Here is a 25773-nt window from a genome sequence, read left to right on the forward strand (position 1 = left end):
TGAAGTCAACAAAACTGATTGCCTTCGCTTCTGTAATCTCTTTCCTTGATTAAGAAAATTTTTTTGACAAAAATCTGTTTTATGCACACAAGAAGTAATGTCCCCTCTCAACCATCATACCTGCTTGTACGACTCGTCTCCGGCCACAGCCCAGAAGTTGGCAGCATCCTCAGGGTCGAGGCAGATGCAAGACCTGGACAGGTGCACCTGAGTGGGTCCTCCGTTGAAGACGTGGACAATGTTGAAGGCGCACCGGCTACCTTCGTCCGTCATTGGGAAGAGCAGGTTGCATATCTGCGCATGAATCGCCACGGGAACATGTGGCTTCCTTCCTGCTTCCCAGTACTTAATTGTGTAGACAGCCAATCATTACTTCGAACATTTGGGACATAAATAAAAAGCAAATGGAGACCCCTAGGTCCAGCTACAAAATCTGGGAACCAAACCTGAGCCACAGAGTCAAATCATGAAATCAGTACAGTAAAACCTGGTTGGTACGTATTTTAAATGATGCGGGGAAAGAAACATATTGTCCGGGAAAATGTACAGTCCAAACTACCTGATTTTGAAAAACTGAACTGCTGAATGAGGTACGAAGGCATTTAGAACCGAGACTTTCGCTACATAAAAGTGTAGATTAGCATTTATAGACAACCAAAAGGTCCTTTTATAGTTCCCGCAGAATTCAGTCCGTGGTTTCGTTGTTCTAAGCGCGGAAGAGATTGAGTAACAAATCCAGTTCGTAGAAGCAACGAACGCAATGAGAAGCTGAGATCGTTCCCTTGGGCGTTTCCGAATTCTTTGCCCCCTTACACAAATTACATGTGCAGAAGCCATCGCATTTTTGCGCTTGCAGCATCCTCCAGACCCAGCTCGCTCATATGCTAACGAATAGTTGTTCCCGCCTATTCCCCTAAGGCACCGCAAAAGAAGCCACCGCGTTTCTCCTCATGAAGTCATGTTACCGTGGGAACGGGCACCTCGTAAGTTGGCCATCTTTGATGCTTCGCCACTTTGCACCTAGGCACTGCAGGAAAGAAACTGTGGCAGGTGAGAGCTGCCGCGAGCGCTTGTTAGCACATGACCGGTTGATCGCAAAGTGTATTGTACGACCACAATCTCTCAAAATTTCAAACACAGCAACCAAGAAATCGTGTTATCTGGGGAATATATTAACCGGGAGAAAAATAGTGAAACTTTAAGGGAGATGTTTTGCTGCCAGCGATTTTGAGCGTATGAAATGACAAATCACATGAACCGGGAACGTATGAACATAATTCCTCTATGATGCACGAAGGACAGTCCGAGGCAATGCCGTAAATGCACACACACTGCCTCCTCTAATATAGAGCAAGCTATCACTAACCTGCAGACTTTGGCATAACTGGTAAAAACCCCACTGTTGCGTTTCCGAGTGGCACACTTCTTCGGCTGCTATGGCGCAAGTGTCCTACATTCACCTCATTGTGGATGTGCTGTTCTGTCGCCTAGGCGTGAAAATGAACCTACGCTGCAGCAGACGGCTCTTAACATTTACACGACGGAGAGGTACACAACAACACAACGTGCCATGTTGTAAAGCAGGCCCTCTCACTTTTGTGACTTGGCCCTCCCCTTTCCCTCCACTTTTTCCTGCTACCATGCGGGGTTTCGTAAACGCTACCATCAAGAAACAAAAATGACAAAACAACGAAAAAAGCTCATATCAGAGTGGTACTGGCATCTTTCTCACCGAGTGTGTTATGTAGGGAGTCCTGGCCGTTGGCCGACAGCTCATCAGGAGGTGCCGAGTGTTGTGCTCGTAGCTGATGGAAATGCAGTTGCCTGCAGAGAGAGAGAGAGAACTAAAATGAGATGAAGCCCATTTCAAAACACACAGCTCGAAGCCGCAGCACAGAAACTGTGGCCCCAGAGTAGATGCTCTAAGAGCACTTGCCTTCTAAGTGCAGAGGATGCACTTTAAACTCCGTGTCGGAATTCGTCTCAAAGAAGGAGCACATCTGGAACTGTGACACAAGGAGACCTGCCGGGCACCTGTTGGAAAAAACAAAAACACGAAGGTTTACTTTTTTAACAAGTGCAACCACCACAAGCAAGACTGCATATGTATTCACTTGCCAAGAAGGCTGTTTTGGTTTGGTTTGGTTTATTGGGCTTAAAGTGCCAAAGCAACTCCGGCTATGAGAGACGCCATAGTGGAGGACTCCGGAAATTTCGACCACCTCGGGTTCTTCAACGTGCACTGACATCGTATAGCGTACGGGCACCTTGCTTTTTGCCACCAACGAAAAGTGGCCACTGCGGGTGCCAAAAAGGCCGTAATGCATCACCCGAGTCACACGACCCTCCCACCATTCTCGTACCGTACTTCTTTGACCGCTACAGTGGAATCTCCTTAATCTGAATCAACTCATTCCTTATTTGCGACTAACAGTAAGCATTTATTTATTTTAACTCACCCCATATAAACAGCCCGTTTATTGGAACTAAAGGTTTGATTCTGGCAACGTTGAATGTATTAAGAAGACTCCCTTGGTTTGAACAGCATATAATTTGAACCAAAGGCAGGGTTGCCATCACCTGTCTTCCGTGCAGGAGGGCCCCTTTGGAATGTGCTGCATGGCCACCACGGGCTCATAGCGGTTGGTGGAGGGTAGCTTGCACACCGCCTCTGAGGTTACACGCATGTCGTACTTGAACACGGAGCCATTGCGGAGGCCCACATAGAAGCAGTTGCTGTCATCCTTGTCCCAGGCACAACTCCACGCTTCCACAGGCTGGTGGTAACTGCAAAAGGAAAAAGCCATCGGTAAGCCGAGGTGAGTGGGAACGAAGCTTTGAGGAAAAGAAAGCTCTGGAGTGATCGAATGAACTGACTTAGAGAATTGCCAAACTACTTCAATTTTGGTTCTACTTCAATTCTGACTCAGTTCTTAATACATTGACATACATTATCCCCTGTTACTCATTTTTGCTGAGTTAATCTAAATCACATTAATTTTTCTTGCTTTTGTTTCGTTCTGCTGCTGACGCTGAACTTCGTGGTGCCCCTAATGCTGTTAGATTAAAAAAAACCTTACTTCGAGAAAAAAAAAGAAGAATATTCAGGCCTAGGACCAAGCTTAAAAGTATATCTGCCACCACGGTGTCATTCAAAAGTCTTTGTAAATGCTGTCACAGGCGACCCCTTTGCCCAGGACAGCATTGAAAAGGCTTCACGAAATTTTGGTAGAGGCTCTTTAAGTTAAACCTCTCGAAGTGGGGAAAGCATCTAAACTATTTGAATGTGGAATTCCTGAAGGGCGAACAACTTTCAAACTTTCCTCCATAAACAACTACGCTTTTCTCGACTTGAAATCTACTTCGTTAACATGAGGAACTTCAGTCCACTGTTCCCAGCAATACACGTCCACATGCTGCAGTTGGTGACAAGGCATGTTAAGCACTCTGAATATCACTGGTTGCGAGACAGACTGAGAGGGACTTTGGAGTCCTTGGAGTCCTCACGTTTGGACGACGCTGTTGCTGGTCATGGCAGTGAGCTTGACGGACTTGTCGTACGACGCAGACAGCACCAGCGCGTCTCGGCGGTGGAACGCGATGTCCTTGATTTCGCCCTTGTGCACCAGGACGTACTCCGACGACTTGAGGTCAAACAGCGACACCTGGGGACAACACGACGCGGAAGACGTCAGCGAGGCGCAACATGTGGTGATCCGGAGTTCAAACCAGAAGCTCTCAAACCATTCTTACCCATTTAGATGAAATGGGTGGAGAACCGAACGTTTGCTTTGAAATTAACTGAAGCAAAACAGGAGACTGTTTGGTTCAAAGTCACATCGAACCAAAAAAGAAAAGAAAATACAGTGTTTGCACAAAACTACTAAATGCACCCAGTACTGAAACAAATCAAATCAAGTTAAACCAAATGCAGGGTAAGTGCCTTCAAGAGGTCATGACAGCTAACATTTGAGCATAAACTGATTAATGCATTTAACTCCACACACGCTAAATTATAATTCCTCAAAATTTAAGCTCATTCGGTGCAATAGATATTCTTAAAATGATTTTTTTTTTAAATAATTCGAAACCAGCTTCCTGGTTTGGCAACCACTGGGTGCTGACATCACAATGACATATAATCCCCATGTTGTCTGCTATTCGCGATGTCGGCTGCACTCCTGCGTGGACGGTGGTCCCTGAGAGCTTTTTTTTTTTCTTCAGCAAAAAGATTTTATTCGCCTATTCTCTTTTTTCTTTGAGAAGCCTTCACATAATATGCGACCTTAATGATCCTCGGACTTGTTTTAGGCTTCTGTCTAGAGATTGCTGAGGAGACGAAATCGATCGGCTATGCTGTATTATTTAGGCATACAATGAGAAGCATATTATTCGTACGTTATGCGAGTTAGCTAGTTTTGGCAACTAGCGCCCCTGAATATAAAAGAGTACATGCCCAATGTTTCCTTCCACCATCTGCACCGAGAAAGGGGGGGGGGGGGGGGGTAGCGTTGTGTTGCTATTGTTAAGCTATTGCCCGTCGCATTTTTGGTCCAAGAACTAAGAGGAAAACCCAAGTAACCATACGCTGACGCGAGAGCACACCTTGCGACAATAGAGGAGCAGACAAAACATTTGAACAAAGAGTTATTTATACCTCTTGACTTACTGCTATATGCGCAAGTTAGTCAAACTTAATTATTTTCGGCTGGTAAACCGTTTTTGCATAATTATATGTTCAGTCTGGCCACACAAAAGGATGCGTCGTTGCCGCCGCTGCAGTCCAGTCATCGCAAAACCCGATGCGATTCGAATGTGCTTCACTGCCCGCACTGAACAGAGCCTCCCAGCCGCCGTAGTCTCCATCTCGCTTCCCCCGCAGCCGTGCGCGCGTGACTGCGACCGACTCCAGAGTCTAGCCTTGCGTTTTTTTAGTGCTTGTCCAGCAGATGACTCGTGAGCGCTTCTATGTAAATATACACCATCTATTATTTAGTGTGTGAGCCCTAAACTCCTGATGGAATGTATCGATACGCGGATTACGACAGCACCCCGAGCTTGTTTGTTTACATAGCTTTTGTATATGACAGGTGTATGCCGTTCATTCGCATGGCATAAAATGCAAGCCGAGCTAGCAATATCAAAACGATCTACTTGTTTTCATACCAGTTGCACTTTATTTGTTTACAAACTAAAACAGCGCTGCAAGAAGCACCGTGGATGCTACGTCCCCTGCCTGCGCCGGGTACTCACGATCGGCAGACAGCTGCCAGCTGCGCTCACCAGACAGGGTCACATATCGTCGCTTCCTGTACAATGTGCACTCGCTTTGTGATGTAAGCAGTTGTCGATTTGGGGGTCGCTACTGTCAAACTACACTCGATGGACAAATGCAACCGCTAAAACTTGTGAATGCGAGCTCCGTAATCGCTGAAACTGTACACCTGAACCTCGCATACTCACACTAGGCCTACTCATCACAGAACGAGTGGGCAATTCGGCATCAACTGATGTTTCTGCCAAGGTCAGTGCTGATGGGAAGAGGAACATATGTTCTCCCTTCCCATCAGCACTGACCTTTCATTGATATTTCCTTTGACAATGGGCACCAGAAATCACCGGCGCAATATTTGCGTGTGTTGGCAATGTACTGGTCCAATGTAGCACCGGACATAGCCAACAAAGTTCCATTATGAGGTCGATGGTTTGTGCTGCTTCGGTACAAGCGGTATGCATATCAACTCAACTCTACGGCGCTTCCGTTGTCGGAGCGCAGTGAGAAAGACAAGGACCCGAGAATAAGGTCGGCTTCTAGCTCCGATAACAGCGTCCAGCACCAGCGCGCCTCTCGAGCCAACAACCGCTTCGTCGTCGTCGGTGCCAAGCACGGCAGCCGCACGGCACTAGGCACGTGGCAATACTATAATATGTAATAATATATGATACCTGAGAATAAAATACACTATATTTACCCGCATAATGCTCGCACTTTTTTCGTGGAAAATTGATGCGAAGTTAGGGGATGCGATAATTATGCGGGGAAAATTTTCTAGCAAATGTTCAAATGTTTTGGAGCACTAAAAGCAAATTTAAATAAGCGCGGACCGGGATTCTTAGGCTAGGTATTGTAAATATAACCAAAACATAACTTTCAAGCAGAACTTACCTTTGTTAAAGAAGTATACATGGTCACCAAAAGCACGAATTGCTAAAGCACTTTATTTGCCGCATTCAGCCTCATCATCTCTCCCCGCGTTTCATGGTATAATGTTGACAGCAGACCACACAGTTCTACTCTCGATCAGAGACTTGATCAGAGTCCGTGTCGCCACTGCAATCGCTGTCTCCAGTAACATACTACGCAGAACTCGTTGACGCCGAAGTGCCTGCTGGCCGCGTAGTTGCTATGCTGTAGCGCATACTCGAAAGCTTTCAGCTTAAAAGCACTGTATAGCTTGCGTACCGCCCCATCGTGATGTGGCAACAAGAACACGGTCGATGGTGGAACAAAACAAGTAACACGAACGGAACGAAGGAACAATGATGAGACATGGAGACAACTCTCAAAATGTCAACGACAACTACGAGCATAACCTATGATGGTGGTGATGACCAACCCGAGCACGCAAATGAGCCGGCAAATGAAGATGCTCTCCTTGTAACTAGAATGATGGCTGCCTTACCTTGCGAAGGCCGTATCCATTGAAGAGGCCCGTTCGACTCTGTGACACCACCAGCTGGTTCAGAACCCCCGAGACCGCCAGGTTTCGGCACGCTAACCCACTGCCTATGCCAAGGTCGATGGCCCGGTCCAAGGTGAAGATGCCCGATAGTCGCTGCGAAGAGGAGCTGCCGCTGGCGACGCCATCGCCGTGACTGGAGACGGTGGTGTCGAACCTGCCAGAGTTGTCACACGGAAGCAAGGAACGGTCCCCGAATCTCATTTATGTGATAAGGCCACAGAGCCATATCTTGGTCAAAATTCCGTAAGTAGTACTAGGGTTTAAGGTCGTGACGCAATGTAAGGGCTCTGAGGGATGCTGCAGTGGAGGGATCTGGGTTAATTCTCATCACTTGGGGACCCTTTTACAGTGTGCTGACATTGCACAGCCCATGAGTTATTTTTGAAATTTCGCCTTGTTGAAATAAGGCTGCTGCGGCCGGGATCAAATTCTCAACCTTGGTATCGGCAGCCGAGCCCCAAAGCCATTGAACCACTCTGAGGAAGTACTAGATGACAATAATGCAAATTATTGCAAGTCAGGCCTCTAAGCCCTCAGAAATTATTAATAATATAATTATTATAAATTCAGGCCTCTAAGCCCTCAGGAAATTATTATTATTATTATTATTATTATTATTATTATTATTATTATTATTATTATTATTATTATTATTATACTGCAAATTATTACAATGTTAAGCCTCCAAGCCCTCGGAAGGGCCACAACAGGGGTTTGAGAGCTTTGGAATTTAAAAACCAAAGTGTTGTTTTTTAGAGAAGACAGAAATAAAATAAAAGCATAAAATGCGCAGAGGACTGGTGTAGGGGGCAGAAATAACAGCCGTTTGTGCCAGGCGAGAAAAAAAAAAAGAAATTGCCTAAATGGTTTGAGAACAATCTCCCCAGAACTGAACCACACGACAACTGTTACAGGTTTTTGCTTCCATCTGTTTTGGGTTTGTGCAACCCACTTCCTTTCTACGTCCCTTTAACTCGAAAGCAAAGCTGTTGATATGATGACAAACATGTAGTCTCATATGTGCATTGCATTTATTTGAAGAGTGTGTGTGCGCGCGCATTTTTAAAATTTTTAACGGAGAGCTCAGGTGAAGAAGTACCCCTCGTGTTATGACTGATAATACATTTTGCAAGAAGTACTGCTCAGAAAATTTAAAAACTCTGCGATCGAAAAACAGAACATACTGCTAACTTACTGGTTGGCCTCAAGTGTTCAGAAAAGCAAATAAAGAGCTAAATTGGATCAAAGGAAAGAACCGTGCGAGCAGAGATCCTTAACTGCCATCAAGCTTGGTGACGGTCACAACGCAGCAGCCATCGACTTTAAAAGCAGTTCGAACGCACCACACAGAAAGAGGCCGCCAGCTGTCGCCGAAGAAGCATACCTCATTTTCTTGAGACTGCTGTACTCGGACTTGACCTTCTCGTAGTCGTTGAGCAGCAGCTTGTATTTCTGCCGCATCAGCTCCGCGTCAACCTCGGACCGCTTCCGCTTTTCCCGCTCAGCGTTAAGTTCGGTCACCACTTGATCTAGCTGAACAGTGTCCAATGCCTGTGAATAAAAAAAAAAAAAATAAATAAAGAACAGTGCTGCCAGACATGACACCGAAGTGTTCCCATAACACTGAAGAGACAGCTTTTCTAGATATCTCTTTTAGCATGCACTCTGCTGGAGCACTGGGAGAGGGACATAATTTATATATTTACCCCCCTTCCTATTTAATCCAGTATCTTGATAGAATTGAACGGAAAAGAAATTGCGCAAGTAGATGAGATCCGAATTCTGGGCATGCTTATAAGCAAAACAGGAAACAACCCCACAACTATAGCTAAGCTAGACGCGCACGCAAGCCAAGTGGTAAGCATCATTAGAAGAATCTCGGCCAGGGGCAGAGGGGTAAAGAAGAAGAACAAGTTGAGGCTGGTCAAGGCCTTCATCTTGAGTCGGATCTGCTACTCAACCTCATTCCTTAAAGTCAAAAAAGCAGACAAAACAAGTTAGAAGCCGTAATAAGGAAATGCACGAAACGAGCACTGGGACTCTCAATCTCAGCCTCAACCGAGGCACTAGAGGGAATGGGAGTGCACAGCACATGGGAGGGGTTAGCAGAAGCAACTAGAACAGCGCAGCTCGAACGCATAAGTCTAACCGAGACAGGACAGCAGATTCTAAGCTGGGTGGGACTAGAAGAGAACAGAGGCACTAAATACCAGATGTTAAGAAAGCTCTCACAGTCGCACCGATACCTAAGAACATGCACTCACAACATGATCAGGAAAGACGGCAGCACAGAGCCAAACACTTGGTAACAAAACTAAGCAAAATGCCACCCGAGACGGTTGCCTTCAGAGACGCCGCTTTTGACGATGAAGGGAACTCCATCTCCGTGGTAGTCGAAGGATCCAGAATAGAACAAGGCAAGATATACACAAGCGGAGTAAATGCCATGGCAGCGGAGGGAGCAGCGATCGCCCTAGCGTGCCTTAGTACGGACGTGAAGGTGATCATCAGTGACAAAAAAATCGGCACTAAGGAATTTCTGCAAAGGCAAAATATCACACTACGTGTTGAGCATATTATCGAAAGGCAACATAGACAGAGGGATCACCCTAACCTGGGCCCCCGCTCACTCCAACATACCAGGAAACGAAGCCCTTATTATCCGAGAGAGGAGGGAGGGGGGGGGGAGCCAGCCTCAACCTAACCCAAGACGCTCGCGACCTATCATGAGGTCATTGAGCACTACAATACCAAGTTAGGTCGGCGGAGATATCCACCCCTAGATATGTCCCTCACGTCCGCAGAGGCAGTCACCTGGCGTCACCTGCAAGCCAAGAATCTCCCAGATGGAGATACCTCACGCAAATGGAAAATCTGGAGGACTGATTCTGCAGATTCTGTAACGACATAGGCTCTCTAGGACATACCCTCTGGGAGTGCAGCCACTCCCGTGGGCTACAATTTATTCAAGGACGCAAGGCATGGGACACTGCTTTATAGCATAGACCCGGCGGCACAGGCCAACGTTGTCCGTCTGGCAGCTGAAGCGGCAAACCGATTTGTCTAACCCCTGCCCCTTAGGGTGACATCGAGCTCCCTGGACGCCTGCAAGCGGTACCGGAATTCTGGTGTCACCCCTTTAGGACAATAACAGTTTTCACCACCTACCGTGCCCACGAACAGCAAACGGCTTGGTTATGGTACACAACACAACATACACTCATAACAGGGAAGAGAATTTGAGTCCAAATAGGGCAGGCGCAATGATGTCAACAACATTATCGTCAGTTCGGTCAGCTAAACTGTTATACAACTGTACTCGTATGACCAGGTTAGTTCAGCAAACTGTTTTGACAGAAAAAAAAACATCATTGTAGCGTAGCCTTTTAATTGGTGCATTGAAACATATTGATTCCAGGATATGAAAGCAATCTATTAGGGTATGTACGCATTTATAAAAAAAAGATGAGATCTCGTTTCTCTCTTTTAGCTGCAAATGTTTTGAGGCTGCACTTTTTAAGCATTTTTGTGTACTCACAATAAAAAGCCCCCTTTTCAAAGCATGTCAAGTAGCAATTCATGTCATATCTCCATAATTAATGTCAAAATGATGACCTCTTACCTAGACCTTCATCTTTGGGAAGAGGGCGAAGTCTACAGAGCTAAATCTAGCAAGTAGACTGAGTGTGGAAGTGAGACGATGTTGTCTCGGGCAGTTAAACCATGCATGAGAACTTCAAGTTTGCTCTATGTTCTAACTAGCAGTTCATGATGAAAGCGAAGACATGATAACATACATGGTCAGAATACCAACGACTGCCCAGCTGTACACAGGGTTATGTCTTTAGGCACACTAACTATTGAAGGCAGCTCCTTTCTGCAACTGTGTGTGAAGCCTTGAGCTGCATTTTGTCGGAATGTTAAAAAATGTCTCAAAACATTTTAGGCGACTGAAATGTCAGTTGGAGGAATCGGGAAGTTTAATAGAATGGGGAGACCAAAGATACCATGAGAAAAGAGCACCCTGGTAGGCATTAACAGAAGACTCCGACCTGTAGCAGACGTAATCTGGTTTATGATGCTGTTGATGTCAAGAAGAAAATAAAAAAAAGAAAAATGACAGTTTACCCCAAATTCATGTCGCTGCATTTTGGCAACCTGTTGAATGCACAAAACTTGTTAATGACAACCTACTTTGAAATTATGGCCTAATGTCAGGTAACGCGAACCTAAAGAAACACTGCAATGACAGCTTTAATGCTGGCAATACCACGGGTACAGTTGGAGCATGTGACTGAATACAATGCGGGCACTGCTTTTAGAATGCAAAATATTGGATGGAATCCGCATAAGGCATTGCATTATTAAAAAAAATTCCAGGCCTTTTCTGAAAGCTCCGAGCTGATAACCAGATCGCATTTCTTATGAGTCCTCTCTCTCTAGCATACAAAAATGTTTTTCAGAACAGTAAGTCAAAACAGCAAAAACTAGAAGATCCCCCCCCCCCCCCCCCCCCCCCATTTGGGTTCCGACCAAACTATGAAATCATGTGCGCTGTCCCAAAAATGTTGAATGACTGAAGTGCAGGCATGTGCAACTAGTCAATTTCCAATTTAACGTGAATAATAAGAAGCGAAGTTTGAATATTTTGCACTCCGAATGTAGTAGAGAAAAAAATATATATATTTCTTTAGTGGCATACACCTGAAGATGCGGTTTGTAGAGTTCACTACCGTAGGTAAAAAAAGAATAATAATAATAAATAAATAGTGCTTTCAAACTTGTGTTCGGCAATGGTCAATCAGCAGCAAGCCATGGTGCACGCAGCATCACTACCTCAAGCCCTTACCCAGTGATTCTTCATAAGCTGCTGACTTTTTAACCTAGAAGATGCTAACAGATATTTCAGACACTGAAATTTCAGGAATTATACATATTTTGTATTTATGCAGCATGTATCTGTGCGGCATATCCGTGCGGATTCAGGAATCTCAGAACTATATAGCTGTGGCTGAAAGTTTCAGGAGCGTGACTCGTGCGTTCCTGCCTTTTTATCCCAGACTGCGAAGGCTCAGGCCCGATTTTTTCATTACATCAAAGTTGAAGAATATATCAGCAAAGGCCTTGCACACGCTGTTACACGTGCACATGTGTTACACATGACATTCCCCAGCAGAACAGCTAAAAAGAAGAATCAGCAAGGCCTCAGGCCCTTCGGAATAATGAAACCTGCACAGCTTTAATTTAATCACAGTCAACACTCCATCATTCAAATTTAAAAAGGGACCGCACATTTTCTCCAACTATTCAAAGCCGAAATTTAGCAGAGCCATTTCAGTACACCTGATACCGAAAGGGCAATGCTCCAGCTCTAATAAACGAGCCGCTCGAATAAAGCAAGTCTGTGCAAACGAGATTCCATTGATTCTTCACGTCAACTCGCGTGACGGTGAGACTTCAAGCATTGAGCGGGGAATGCAAGCACTATACGGGGCTTTATCTTATATACGAATTCTTTTTTTTTACCTTTGATGGATGCCAAGGCAACATCAAATGAGCACAGCTCCGCGGTGGCCCACTGCTTAAGGCCACCATCGCTTAGCACTGGCAAAATGCAGAAAATGGCTCTCACCATCAACTTCTGGGCAAAGATGGGGCGGATGTCGGCTCTCCTGGCAGGTGCATTGCACTGGGGGCATTTGGCACGCTGTCCCTTTACCCACCTTTCGATGCAGCTGTGAAAGAAAATACAAACAATAAAAGCCCAGCCACACCTCTCTTTCATTTTCCTTCTCACCATTTTGAACCCGTCTTCAGTCACAGCACGATGCCCCAGACTGCTTGATTTTTAATCACTACACTGTTCAAACACTTGCTTGACGTAGCCCTCCAACGAAGATGAAGAAATGTTTTCAGCCAAAGTTAGGCCTAACCTCATTCCAGATGCAAGATTAACAAACGAATTGGTGCCACCACTAGAACTGCAGTACATCTCACCGACCTCTCATAATAAAAAGAAAAAAGATGTTCCCCCGTCCCTCAAAACTGGACTTCACAAACTCTGTTATGTAGGTCCTTTTGGCTTTTAGGAGTGTGTGTTTGGGTTAGTCTGAGCAGCTAAATAAAAGCACCTTCCTTGTCTATTTTTCCATTTTGTTTTCAACCTTTTTTTACAAAGGCTGAGGACCCATATCTTGGGAAGTTAACCACTCTTATTGGCTTACCAATGTGCACTCTTTAGGCACAGACCACAAACTAAGCACCAACCTGAGTCCATAGAGGTGTCCACACTTGAGAGATGCTAGCCGGTGAACACCTGAAGCCGTCCACGTTTCAAAACAGATTGTGCAGGTCTGCATCAGAGTAAAGGAGAGGAAGAATGGTTAATGATTGTCAAAGCACTTCTTACTAAAATCGGAACAAACTCGGAGAACGAAAGGCTACCGATAAAAGAAGAAAGCCTGCTTTTTCAAAAACCGTTGCTGACGGAGATTTGCAATCACTGGGTACCTAGCCATTGCAACAAACAAAATGACCTCTAAAGAACCATAACACCTGCCGGCTTTTGCACAAGGTAAAGACGTTCCTTCAACATAATAAAGACCGTTATTAAATACATAACAGCCCTGAAGCCGGACGTGAGAACAGGCAACACATGATACGTGTTGTAAGCAAGATGCTTTGTCTGTATCTGGATTTTATCCCTTCATATCTAAAACATACTTCTATATTTGTTCTTCAAACTAAACAACACAAGTAAGTGCTTTATACTTGTCGCTTAACCAAGAGCATTTATTTATAATGACCGTAACGCATTTACTAAATATATGCAGCATCTACAGACCTGTACCTGTAGACGAAGCTCGAAATTTATGCTTTCTGAAAACTGCATATTGAGGTAAAAATTGGCATTAACTTAATATATGTTAAAGAAAATGTTTGGGGCATAAGTATAACTTGGATTTTATCTGAAAATGAAAGGTCCTAAACAGCAGAATGTAGCTGCTGTTGGATTAATAAACTATACTAACAATAGCAAACATTTCCCCAAACAGCCACACACCACAACCCCCAGCTTTAGAAAACAAAAAGAAAAAAGATTACTTTTCTAAGTTTGTCTACTTACTGACAACTCCAAAAGCTGTAAAGGTAGCACATAAGGTGCTAATTTCCAGAAAAGGGCAAACAAGGGAGCGCTACTCATACGTCCATCCCGAATATGGCAAATTAACAGCACACACTGAGCTCAGTATTTTGAACACACATTGTTTTATCAACTGTCATCCCCATAGGTTCCTTGTCATGCATGCTACACAGTGAAGCACACTTCGTGAACTAATGGCCATGTTTGTAGCCAAGTTGACAAAACGACATGATAAATAGTCATGAACTGTAAAAACACTCCCATCAAAGAAAGACATTGTCTTGCTTATGTTTAAAAGGTACCATAGCTTCTATGTTCAGCAGAGTATACTTTTGCTTTTTGCGCAGTGGTTAGAAACTATGTCCATGGAATAAGCGAAGTAAGATGACTGACCTAAACTACTTCCAACCGAATTGCTCAGTAAGTACTGCTCAAACTTCCTGTGTGACTGCTCATAAATGCCGACACCAAGCAACACCCATTTAGTGCGACTTTTAATTCCCTATTCTGATACTGGCATAGGCTGACTATCTTAACTAGTACTCACAGTTCCTTCTTCGTCCGTCACACTCCGCTCGTGTCCAGGTACTGGCTGAGCCACTTGGGGCGAATCACTCCGTGCTGCAACTGCTGGGGCGTCTGCTGCCTGCGGCTCGTTGTTTTCTTCAATTTCCGTGTCTGAACTGCCACGTTCCGGTGACGTTGCATCTGCATTCAACCGAGACGGACACGGTCAATGGAAGTAAACTTGAACAGCAAACGCATGCTATTAACACATATCATAGTGTTTACCTGACACAGAAATTTGTTTTTGTTTTAAAGGCGACAGAATCTACTACGTAGCTAACGTGATCAGTTGATGGAGTGAGGGTATGCGTCAGACTTAAGAGGGGATGCGGGGCTGAAATTACAATTTCACACACACACACACACACACACACACACACACAAAAAATCAAACAAAAAAAAAAAAACGCGTTTTTAAATTTTTGTTGTTTTGGATCGTGCATGTATTAAAGAAACTCCTCACCAAGTTTGCTTGCCATCTCAACATCATAAAAATCAAAATTAATATTTTTTTGCGAGATGGGGTGCACTCACCACTGAAAGCACATATGAATGTCAATTTCAAGACGCAGCTGCACAGTGGGCAAGAAACTGAACGCGGAGTGCATCCCCAAGTTAGAATACGTTTTCTGCGCTTTCTGGACAAAAGGAACTGCTACTGAGAGAACAGCAAACAGCTAAAAGAAAAAAACAAAGAAAAGGCAAATTTTGGGCTGTGGCAACAGCAGATTGGTTGGTAAACTGAAATAGAAGCTTGGGTTGACTAAAACGCAGCATGTAACCTTTGAACGCCCTTTTCGCACCCCTGCCTGGCTAATCAAAGTGCTCAACCAGCCGGAGATAAAATATTGCTGCGAATTATTCAAACCTTAATTGGTGCTTTTTCGACAGCCACTGGCATGCAGTCTTATTGTGAATCTAGTGCGTGGATCAATTCTGTACTCTTTGTTGGCTCATGCTCGTTGTCACAAGCTGCGGCTTTCCTTAGTTGTGGCAGATGCTTCGGGATGTATCGCAAAGTATTCCAGCCACACACTTGTGTTTCTACAATGTTCCAGGTTATGCTAGTCACCGTTCGCAGTTTTATCTAGATGTTTCTTTGCCGCTTTTAAACTGAGCGCTGACGAGTGAAACAGCCATTTTTAGTTCAATGACCGATGAGCACGTTTGTTGTTATCGCCGCCGCTGATTCTCTTAGTTCTTTTACGGGCGCAAATCAGCCCAATAAAGGGTTCCATTTGAGTGCAACTCCAGTGTCTTCATCTGTGGCTACTGGGCTTGTCACCACTACGTGACAATAAGGAGCAACCAATGAAAGCATTTCAAGAGTGTAGACAAGGGCACTGGACATACGCAAGGCTTAAAAAAAGACAAAAAGAATAAAAAAGAGCCAACTTGAAGCAATCGCTAGAGAGCAGTGTCATGTTGAAAAGTCGGCCCACCTTATGCACCAGGTCACTTTTCATTTATTAATTTAGGCCATAAATTTTAATAGCATGTTCTGAAATCTTTGAACTCCTTTCTAGGAAAACTAATTTCCAAACTCCTTTGTCAAAGGCTGTGAGAGGTGCCGACTGTGGAAGGGGTGGGGCTGTTGGGATGAAGTAATGGCAATGACTATTAGTTGACACAGGTTGCGTGGCAGAGGTCATGTGCCAGCTGTACCGCGTCTCTTCTATCAGGGTGCTCTTCATGAAATATGAGGAAAAAAGAGAACAGCATATTGGATATAAAGTAGAAAAATGAAAGTTTCAAGCAGCAGAATTCTATTTTGAATTTTTGAAGCTCCGAGGCATAGCACATAGATCTGGCCGCTGGCATGCAGTCTTGACATATTTGTTTACAGTTACTTCAGCATCTCCAGACGAGAAAAATGTATCAGCTCAATGAGCTTGTACGTATCTAGCACTATGTGACTTTGTAGCATAATGAGGTTAGTAACGAGGCATTCAGTACAGTTGCTGACCGATTTTTTGAACACCCGATTTTCCTTCCGGAACCTGCCACGGCAATGTCATGTGCTGCAGAGTCAATTTATAATACCGACCAAAATTTTGGACGTTGGAAACTTGGCTTTTTCTCTCGATCACAGGTTATAATCTATGAAAAATTGCCATGACATCACAGTCATATTGTTTTTCTGCAACCTCGAACCCGCACAGCACGCATCCTGCACACCTACCATACTCTCGATAGCAGGCACTGCTAGCTGCACACTCCGTCAAGTTGCCATCACACCTCCATCAGGTTTTTCTCGCAGCCAGTTTTTACCTCCTCCGTCGCGTCGGCATCTGACGGTTCTGACTGAGACGGGGAGGTAATGGGGTGGCCCAACCCAATGAAGGATGGGCCAATCAGTGCAAGCGTGCTTCTGCCACATGACTATTATGTCACAGCTTGCGTTTAGTTGCGAGCCAGAGATCCAGTGGTGCGGGTCGTGTGGCGCCTTCAAGCAGAGTCGCGGCAGCACGAGCCCGCTTGCAGATGGCGAGGTAAAAAAAAAAAAATGGCGCGCCTGTCTGGTGCACCGAAAAGCGCCCACTGCCAAAATAACAACAGATGCTGGTTTTACTTCATTTTGCAGTACATCTGTTGGCTCAACTAAACACGACCTCTGGAAGAGCTTTGCGTTCCAAATCGCATTCCAACTTTAGACAGATGTTAGAGCTCATGAGACAGCGACACTTCTTTTTTTTTTAAACCAATGCACGCAGTAGACAACTTTTCCAGCCACCACAGCCACCATCACCAAATTTTGATCTTTTTTTTTTTGCATGTGAGAGAAAAAGAAGGTGCTGACGCAAAGTTACGAGGGAGCAGCGATTTGCCAGTGTCCGATGGCTCTGTGAACGTCACGCTGCTCCGACAGTTACGTGGTTTTCCTGCAGAAACAGACTGACCAGTTTTACAAGTTGGTCGGTAAATAAAGTTATGCTTTTAGCGCGAACTCTTTTTTCTCAGACTGCCTAGTTTCCCAGACGCTTTTGCGGCCTGTTGAGTGTCCGAAAAATCAATCAGCGACTGTACTTCCCCTAAATTAGTGACATCCTTTTCGACAACAGCTGTGTAGGAGATGCTGTAACATAAAAGTGGCACCACTGACAGCCTCCTGCAACATTCTGCATGGTTTCGTTGCTTTGTCAAACAACGTTTCGAATTTGGGTTGGACCAATATGCCAGGAGGCTGTTGAACAGCTTCAGTACAGCGTTTAACATGTTTTGGAATCTGATGCAGTGACATGATGAATCGTTCATAATCTATTCATCGATACCAACTACTGTATAAACCACACCCGTGTATAGGTACCGTGCAGAAACCCAGGGGGCAGCACTCGCGGCGAACAGGCAGCGCCACGAGTGAGCGCCGGAACAGTTTGAGAGGGAGACACCCGGCCGCCTGGGCAGGGCGCGCGCTTGAAAAAGGCGGCCTGCGCAGCGAAATGGTAGCAGTTTCAGCCAGCTCGAGCGACGTAGCGAAGCACAAACAATGCGAGAGCCACACGACACGACGCAGAGACAGGGACGAGCCCTGGCCGCCCGTTGGGCGTTTATTTCTAGGCTAGAAACACGCGAAACGGAAGACGACAGGAGAAGCGCGAGCAGTTGGAAAAGGCCGAGCAAAAAACGAAGGGGGTAGGAGGGTGGGGGGCGTAAAAACACGGTAAAAATGTAGAAAAATACAAAAAAACATTTGTGGCGAACGCCCCTCCTCCCAAGTGTGGTACAGCTTCACAAAGGCCAGCTCGAATGCCCCAAGCAGGGGTGGGTGAGAAAAAAAATAAAAAGCTGCGGGGAATCGAGCGGCCGAGAAGGACGGAACGAGTATGGGAGAAGAATAGGAATGAATGAAGCTGTAGTCGGTGAAGAGAAAAAAGCCTAAAAAATAAAAAGCGACAAGCCTGAAAACTCTAGAACGCGATTACGGGGGCCTGAAAATGCCGCAGGCACTTATATTACGCAGACGGATTTTGAAGAACTTTAGCTGTTTTCTGGTGAGGCGGTTGCCACTTTTCTCGACGATAAAGGAAAGGATGGCAGATAGCACGCGGTCGCTGATACAGCGACACAGCTATGAGAATGAAAACTCCCTTACAGCACTGCACAAATGCTCTACAGTTTCCAATACACATGCATGTCTTCCTCTCTGTCACATGTCAGAATTGTAGCTAGCTTAATTTTCTTTTTCGTTAAAAGGACGTCCTGCCCCATCCCGACTTGAATGCCTCTTTAGCGGTACTTTCAAGTCCTCTGCCACAAAATTAAGTTTTGACAGGGGAAGGTAGCAGGTGGCAGTCAGCCGCTCGACAACTTGTTTGGAGCAGGATGGCATGTAATGAATGCCAGATCTGTTCAGAGCATCCACAAATAAGTAAAAAAAAAAATACATTCATTTTTTTTTACTTATTTACTACTTCAGTCTCGATTGAGCAGTATCGCATAAGAAACAGCTTATCATTCGAGGTTCAAGAGCTCAGTAGACATCGAAATGTCATTAACACAACTAAATGAATAAAGCGTATGGAATGACATCTCCTGAATCACATATACAGAGGAGGATGAAGCAGACAGCGAAAGAAAATAAAAAAAGGAACGAGCTGAGAGGGAGGAAAAAAATAATGAAAGCAAGCAAGCAAGCAAGCAAAAAAAAAGTTGGCAAGGTAAATTCGCGGAACTAATGCGCAAGACATAGTAAATGCGCCATTAAAACGCTCCATTCCTGTTGATTACTCTCTGCATTGTACTGGTGCTTATGCAAGCTATCGTAGACAGGGAAATATATAGATCACAGGACAGCATACATAAAAATTATGCAATGAACAACTGCATTCACCAGCGCGGCCCACTGTGCGCGCACGGTGGTCCCAGTAGCACTGATGCGAGTTGCCCAATTTCTTTAAATATTATTTTTGTTTTGCAGGTTGAGAAGGGATGCTAATGCAGGTGAAGGTATAGTGTGTCCTCTTTCGAAAAAAGATGCTTCGCGGTAAATCTGGACGCGGCAATACCCGGGCATGATTGCCGGCTCACTGCTCGTTGGAAGGCAGCGATTCGCACTTAGCGTCTCTTCGCGTCGTAAAACTTATTCGGTGAAGCGAAAAATATGTTATCAGGCCAGTGAAAATGTGTGCAACAGCAGCAATGCAAGGTCTGCAACCTAGAAATTCATTTGTGACCATAGAATGCCGCGAATCGAAAGAACGAGCGGCGAATGCGCCCCACGCACAGCAGATCCGCCGCGTCTCCGCTGCACGGCCGGGCGCACGTCTCCCTACCAAACTGTTCTTCCCGCCGCGAGGGGCGCGCGCGTCGCACCGCGAGTTACTCCTGCACGGTGCCTATAGGCAGCATCGCCGATTTCCCGAAGCAAATATGAAACAAAAAGAAATCCGTGTAAGGGCCGCACCCAAACTTTTCATGACACACGTGGGAATAGCCTTCAAAATGCATGTGCACAGGAGCTTCCAGATGCCGTCCACGGATGGCGCCCGCAGTTGCATGTCATCATTATCATATTTTTCCTCTGCTGCAAGCTTCCGCAATCCATATCGGCATCGCCAGCCCCGGCCACCCCGTCTTCGTTTTGAGGCGTTTGCGACTTCCGCGGTCACTTCACTGATAGAGTTAAACAACACCTGCGCAGTATCCGCACTGACATGGCTGTCATACTGGGTGGCCTCATCGACATGCTGCAAACCTGGAAGTCAGCATTAATAAGCTTTTAAGGTAGAATTCCGAATGGATGGCAATCGGCAGTCGCGACTAGGCACCGACCGGCGGCTCAAGAGGGCACTGTTTGCGACTGTGCTTGGCTGGATTTTGTCGGCGTGGAACTCCGTGCCTACGAACATTGTATCCCGGAGTTTCAAGGTGACCGGGATTTCAAAGAGTTTAGACAGGACTCAAGACAACGAATTGTGGGGTGAACGTGCACCAGAGCACAGCGCCAGCCTGGAGTCCGAAGACGAAGAAGATTGACGATTGAATGCTAAATAAACGCCGCACATTCACCCATTGGTCTGTTCTCACTTGAAAAATTTTCTTTTTTCGAGTGTCGCATGTATGGGCCGCACCCCTAAAAGTGGCCGCGAATCTAGAAAAAGAAGTGCAGCCCTTACACGCGTTCATACGGTAGTATGTCACTAGCGTCAAAGTGTTTCTTGTAGACATGGGCACCCGTGCAGTCTAATGTAAAGCCCTCTACTTGATGTCGTATTGCCTGATTCTACTTTTCTTGCCGTTTGCCGTCGACAGGCAAAAAGAGCATCGACGGTTTATTCAGCGTTCCAATGTAGGCATAATGACAGCCAAGCTTAGGTGTACATATCCTTCTTGGCACTTATGCACAGCATACCAGATGCAACAAATAGCATCGATGACAAACACTGGACACTGGTTCACCACAGTAGTATGCACTGACAAGGGTAGCTACCTTCCCTGCGGTTTGATTGGCACCCTAGTATGGCGTTTAGTGCCGCGCGTTAGCGCTAACAACGTACAAAGCTCTGCCACAGCCTGGACGCTGGCAGTAAAACAAAATAAGTACCCATTCACAATGCACTACGCAAGTACATTTTGCAGTCACTGATGCATCATTGTGCCAATTAATAAATGAAACATGGGGGCAAATTAAACGAGGAGACTGCACTCAAAAACCTTCCGGGGTGGCGCAGTGGTTACGGCGCTCGACTACTGTGCCCAAGGAAGCGGGATCGAAACCCGGCCTCGGCGGCTGCGTTTTGATGGAAGCGAAACGGAGTGGCGTCCGTGTGCTGTGCAATGGCAGAACACGTTAAAGAACCCCAGGTGGTCGAAATTTCCGGAGTCCTCTACTACAGCGTCTCTCATAGCCTGAGTCGCTTTGGGACGTTAAACCCTACAAATCAAACCAATCAAAAACCTTCAACGAGTGTTCTGGAAACAAGTTTCATAGTTTCATAGACCCGCAGATGGCACAATTTTCTGCAGGAAGACAATGCTTAGTAAAATGGCAGTGACAGTAATGATTGGAGAAACTTGCTATTTGAGTGCTGAGTGGAGCAACTTATTCTGACAGCAAACTTGGCACCAGTTGTATAGATGTAAAAGTATACGGTCAAGCATTTGGGAAGATTTGTGTGCATGAAACAAGAGAGGTCATATTTACTTGCCCATGATCGTGCTCAAAACCATGTGTGTAGTTTATGAGCAGGCACTGGTAACACATGCAGAAATACAGTGTATGCACATAGGCTGCCGAGAAGATAAAAAGACAAGGCTACCTGGTGACACAGTTCGTTCATCATCGTCCCCGGCATGTTCATCACCCCTGTCTGTCCACACTTCAACGACACTGGAAACGTCTAACTGTTCTGCTTCTGATAGCACCTGCACCGATGATGAGTCTGAGTCCTCATATTCGTCCTGCAACAAGATAACACAACAAAATGCAACCATATTTATAGTCTGCAGATTGGCGCAAAAGCTTTGAAGGATTTTTGCAAAACATATAGCTGACCAGTGACAGGAATGACAGTCTGTGACCCAAAAAATATTGCAATAAGATAAAAGCTTATGTCTTTTAGATGTCAATAGACTGGGTAACTGAAACATCGCTCATTAATGGAAAATGAACTAAAACAATTTTTTTTTAACATGAACACCAGTTACTATGTGTTGGTGAACATCTAAATCAAATAAAGCTTTTCTACACTCTTCAGAAAACACACAGCCTTGTTCCATACACTAAAAGCTCTTTCCTCCTCTGCCCCTCTTCAATGACTTGTGCCTGGCAATTCCTACTCTTCCACTGTATTCCACGCGGGTCTCAATAGTGAAGCAAATAGATTAATAGAAAAAACAAAAAACACTGAGCACCTTTTAAACGGACGTGCACAAAATGCACCTTAATATTCTATCATTGTAACCTTGGTTTTCAACTACTGCTTTCAAAAACGTTTTACAATAGCAGGTTTCACAATTAGTGCCTTTTTAGGTCTGAAATTGATAAAGGATGTTTTTAGCCTCTTTCCACTCTGGAAAAATAAACAAGTAAATAAGAAAAAATAAATATTGCGAGCAGCCTCACTGCCACACTCCCTCATTGCTTAAGCAAACAACACTGGCATGAAAAAGAAAAGAAATAACGGTACAACAGTTTTAAGATCCCTGCTCCTTTGTCAAGTTGTTGCACTGGGGTAGCCCAATACTTAACTTGGAAACAATGTTTTGGCAATATTGTTCAAATGACAGGACTGGCACTAACGTCACTCATGTTGGCAACGTCAACATGCACATCAGCGCTGCCAAGGCTGTTGGTCTCGTCGTCGTAGTCCAAGAAGATTTCCTGGTCGTCGTCGTCACCCGACAGACCACTTATGTCGGCTGTTGAGCGGCTCAATGCATCAGTGTCTGAAAGCGATACGTCCGTTTCCCAGCTGCTTTCTTCGTCAGAGTCAGCGGAAAGTTCCACATCAGACATCTCAACGTCGGCTGCCCTAAGCAGAAAAAATACAACAAAATATTCAGGTAGAAGCCAACAAGATGCTCAGTGTATGACTGCATGAATGGATATTCTCATAGATCATTTAAAAATTCTTGAGCAGCCACGGTATACAACATTTCTCATCAGCATGCCCGTTCAGGACATCTGTTCATTGCTGCCTTCTCTGCAGGAATGCAATGAAACAAAAGGACCGAAAACTAAACCCGCAGCTTAATTTGTATATTTTCAAACAAATACACTGCAGAAACGAAATTGTTGACTGACACCAATGAAAGTGCAAATAAGTTAGCACCAGGGCCATTGAATAGGTCCTGTGACACAAAGTGATATTATAGAAGGCAATTCGTTGATAATAAAGTTAAGTGTCACAATTATGCAATGTTGAAACTCAGTTATGAATATAAATACCCATAAAAGAACCCCTCCCCCCCTCCTATTCGTTGTTTGAGTAATACATGATTTAACAAGTTGATCCAGACACGAAAACAAGAATGTGCTCCGAGAAAGGTTGCTACCAGCAACAATGCAAGCTGCATATTCGTCTGTCACCTAGCTGTTGCTAATACTCAACCTGTTCACTACTTCTTCTTTACATGGTTTTCAATAATCAAAACTACATTCTACGCTCACTATACATAAGGGTTAATAAACAAAAACGTATAGTAATGGTTTTTGACACATACTGCGAGTTGTGCATGGCTATGAACACACACGAAGCCAATAAGTTTTATGATGCATTTACATCCCACGCAACAAACACATCACGGAATTTTTTTTTTTTTTCCACAGAGGTCTGGTCAAGCACTAGTTGCCCCTCTAGAATGCCAATTTTACGAACAGCAGCAAATCAACGTGAGGCAAAGTTAAGTGCAGGGCTATTCAACACAGCGCGTAAGCCACAAAGCCATGACCGCAAAAACAAAGAAAAATAACTGCGCTCAGTTGCTGACTAGCGTATGCAGCAAAAGGACACGTTGGAAAGACGGCACACTAAATGAAGGTATTCGCAACGAGTCGTTAGAACTAATAACACTAATAATAACCAACTCACGGGGCCCAGCCATAAAATGTCGAAGACGACCGCTTTTCTTTGTATATTTTTGCACCAACCAGGAGCGCACGCACACAACAGGCGATTACAAACCCAAACGTAGTCAAAGTTCGTAGCAGTCTGCCTTGCTCAGTTAACAGTTATTTTTGGGCAGCGCGTGCCCGCAAGGATAGTGCAATTTACAATGCGAAGAAACATGACTCGGGTGCCCATATTTAACCCGAATAAGCCAGATTTTGAGCGCCTGGAACCAAATCACAGTTAACACGACGTGTTGCCCTGAATTCATTGAGGAGAGCAACTGATTGTTGAATTTCCTGCTAACAGACACATTATTGGGGAAGAACGATCGTATTTAGTTACCTGTTCCGCAAGTGAAGCAGACAGAGCACTAGTCAGCTGTACATGACGGTGCGACCTTTTTCAGCGCGCGGACGAGAGACGAGAAGAGATAACTATCACAGCTTGCATAACTACGGTTAAGTAGTGAACGCTAAGCTCGATTAAACTTTTTTTCCCCAATTTTGGAAAGAGAATAACGTGAAAAGAGCGGAAAAGCAGAGCAGCGCCCGTCAACTCCACTAACAGCAAAGCCCGATCACTGTCACGGACGCTTCGCGAGGTTAAACACTTGACGCAACGATTAGATTTTGCGTCAGCTAAGCTAAAAAATAAATTTCTTAAACGACATCACTTTTTCTAAGCTTGGTCAACGACGTGCCGCAAAAATAACAGCGCAAAACAACGCTGTTTCAACTCGGCGCGTACTAAAGCGAGAACCAAACTCAACTGCCATGGAGCAGCGTTGCCCGACGCGACGTGCCATTATAGGTTATATTTATCGAAATGACGCTGACGATGTTCCATTCTCAGGCGGTTACACTGGTTCATACATATCATACATGTACCCCTCTAAGACGTACACACACCCTTAGTACTGAAATTTGAGCGCACTGTCCCTCAGCCTACTACATATTAATGAATGCACGTTATAGAGCAGAAAACAGTTTTTGTCAAATTATTTGGAGAAGGAACACGTACATGGCTGCATGTTCTTTGGAGATGATCCGATGGACCTTGGATGATCTACACAGCAACGCAACAGCGTCGGCATAATATGCCGTAGAACTAAGCTCACAAGTTTCGTATAAAAGTTCGCAAAAAATCTCGTGGGTGCAGCACCAACGCGCTCAAACGCATGCATGATCGGTGTACAAGGGGCGCTCTTTTACTTACTCCAGCCTTAGCATTCTTTGGACCAAAGCCAAACCAAACATGCGATTAGATAAACTGATTCTGATATGCAAAATTATTGCCGGGACCTGTGTTTTGTGTACTTTCCTGCATTCTAAAACGATGAGGCGATAATACTATAACATCACTCATGAAATGCTTGCAACATTACGTACATCTTTTTCGTATTAACGACGACGCATGCATTGGATGCATGGACACGGAGACAGGTGCAATAATCAGTTGGCAACCCTTACATAAGAATGTTTAATTTGATGTTAGATGTAGTTTATAGGGCTTAAACGGTGTTTTGCGTACAATACTATTGAGGAAATTCTGCCCATGTGTGGTTCTTCAGAGTGTACCAACATATAACCCCTCCACATATCACCTGTTGTTTACCGGGAGCCTTCCGCTCCCCCCCCCCCACCTCCATGTACCATATATCATATCTTATTTCGTACCAAATTGCCAACCAAGTGTGGTCTTTTTATTCATTTCAAAAATAAAATTACCTAGTGCCGGTGCCCTTCGCATGACCCTGCCTGAAGAA

At 44.9% G+C, this 25773-nt stretch overlaps 1 protein-coding gene across 3 annotated transcripts in view; it reads right to left on the minus strand.

Annotated features, from left to right (window-relative positions):
• Positions 1 to 25148, minus strand: part of LOC146181806 (E3 ubiquitin-protein ligase rfwd3.S-like) — a 32807-nt gene extending 7659 nt beyond the window's left edge. Inside the window, exons 1-13 of one of the 3 annotated variants that reach the window (XM_084576805.1) lie at positions 25029 to 25148; positions 22697 to 22928; positions 21714 to 21855; positions 14435 to 14595; positions 13011 to 13096; positions 12376 to 12478; positions 8128 to 8294; positions 6684 to 6897; positions 3508 to 3665; positions 2581 to 2787; positions 1937 to 2034; positions 1733 to 1824; positions 121 to 294 (exon numbers count right to left, since the gene is read on the minus strand). In XM_084576805.1, coding sequence (XP_084432931.1) covers positions 121 to 294; positions 1733 to 1824; positions 1937 to 2034; positions 2581 to 2787; positions 3508 to 3665; positions 6684 to 6897; positions 8128 to 8294; positions 12376 to 12478; positions 13011 to 13096; positions 14435 to 14595; positions 21714 to 21855; positions 22697 to 22928; positions 25029 to 25030 — 1836 coding nt within the window. In that variant the 5' untranslated portion in view covers positions 25031 to 25148. Of the gene's footprint in view, positions 1 to 120; positions 295 to 1732; positions 1825 to 1936; positions 2035 to 2580; positions 2788 to 3507; positions 3666 to 6683; positions 6898 to 8127; positions 8295 to 12375; positions 12479 to 13010; positions 13097 to 14434; positions 14596 to 21713; positions 21856 to 22696; positions 22929 to 23987; positions 24007 to 24350; positions 24801 to 25028 lie in introns of those variants that run through there. The other 2 variants (XM_084576806.1, XM_084576807.1) reach the window with 2 other exon arrangements.
• Positions 25149 to 25773: the final 625 nt, after the last annotated feature.

This window comes from Amblyomma maculatum, chromosome 8, assembly GCF_055883805.1.
Source record: "Amblyomma maculatum isolate TAMU_Amacu chromosome 8, ASM5588380v1, whole genome shotgun sequence".
Classification (NCBI taxonomy): domain Eukaryota; kingdom Metazoa; phylum Arthropoda; class Arachnida; order Ixodida; family Ixodidae; genus Amblyomma; species Amblyomma maculatum.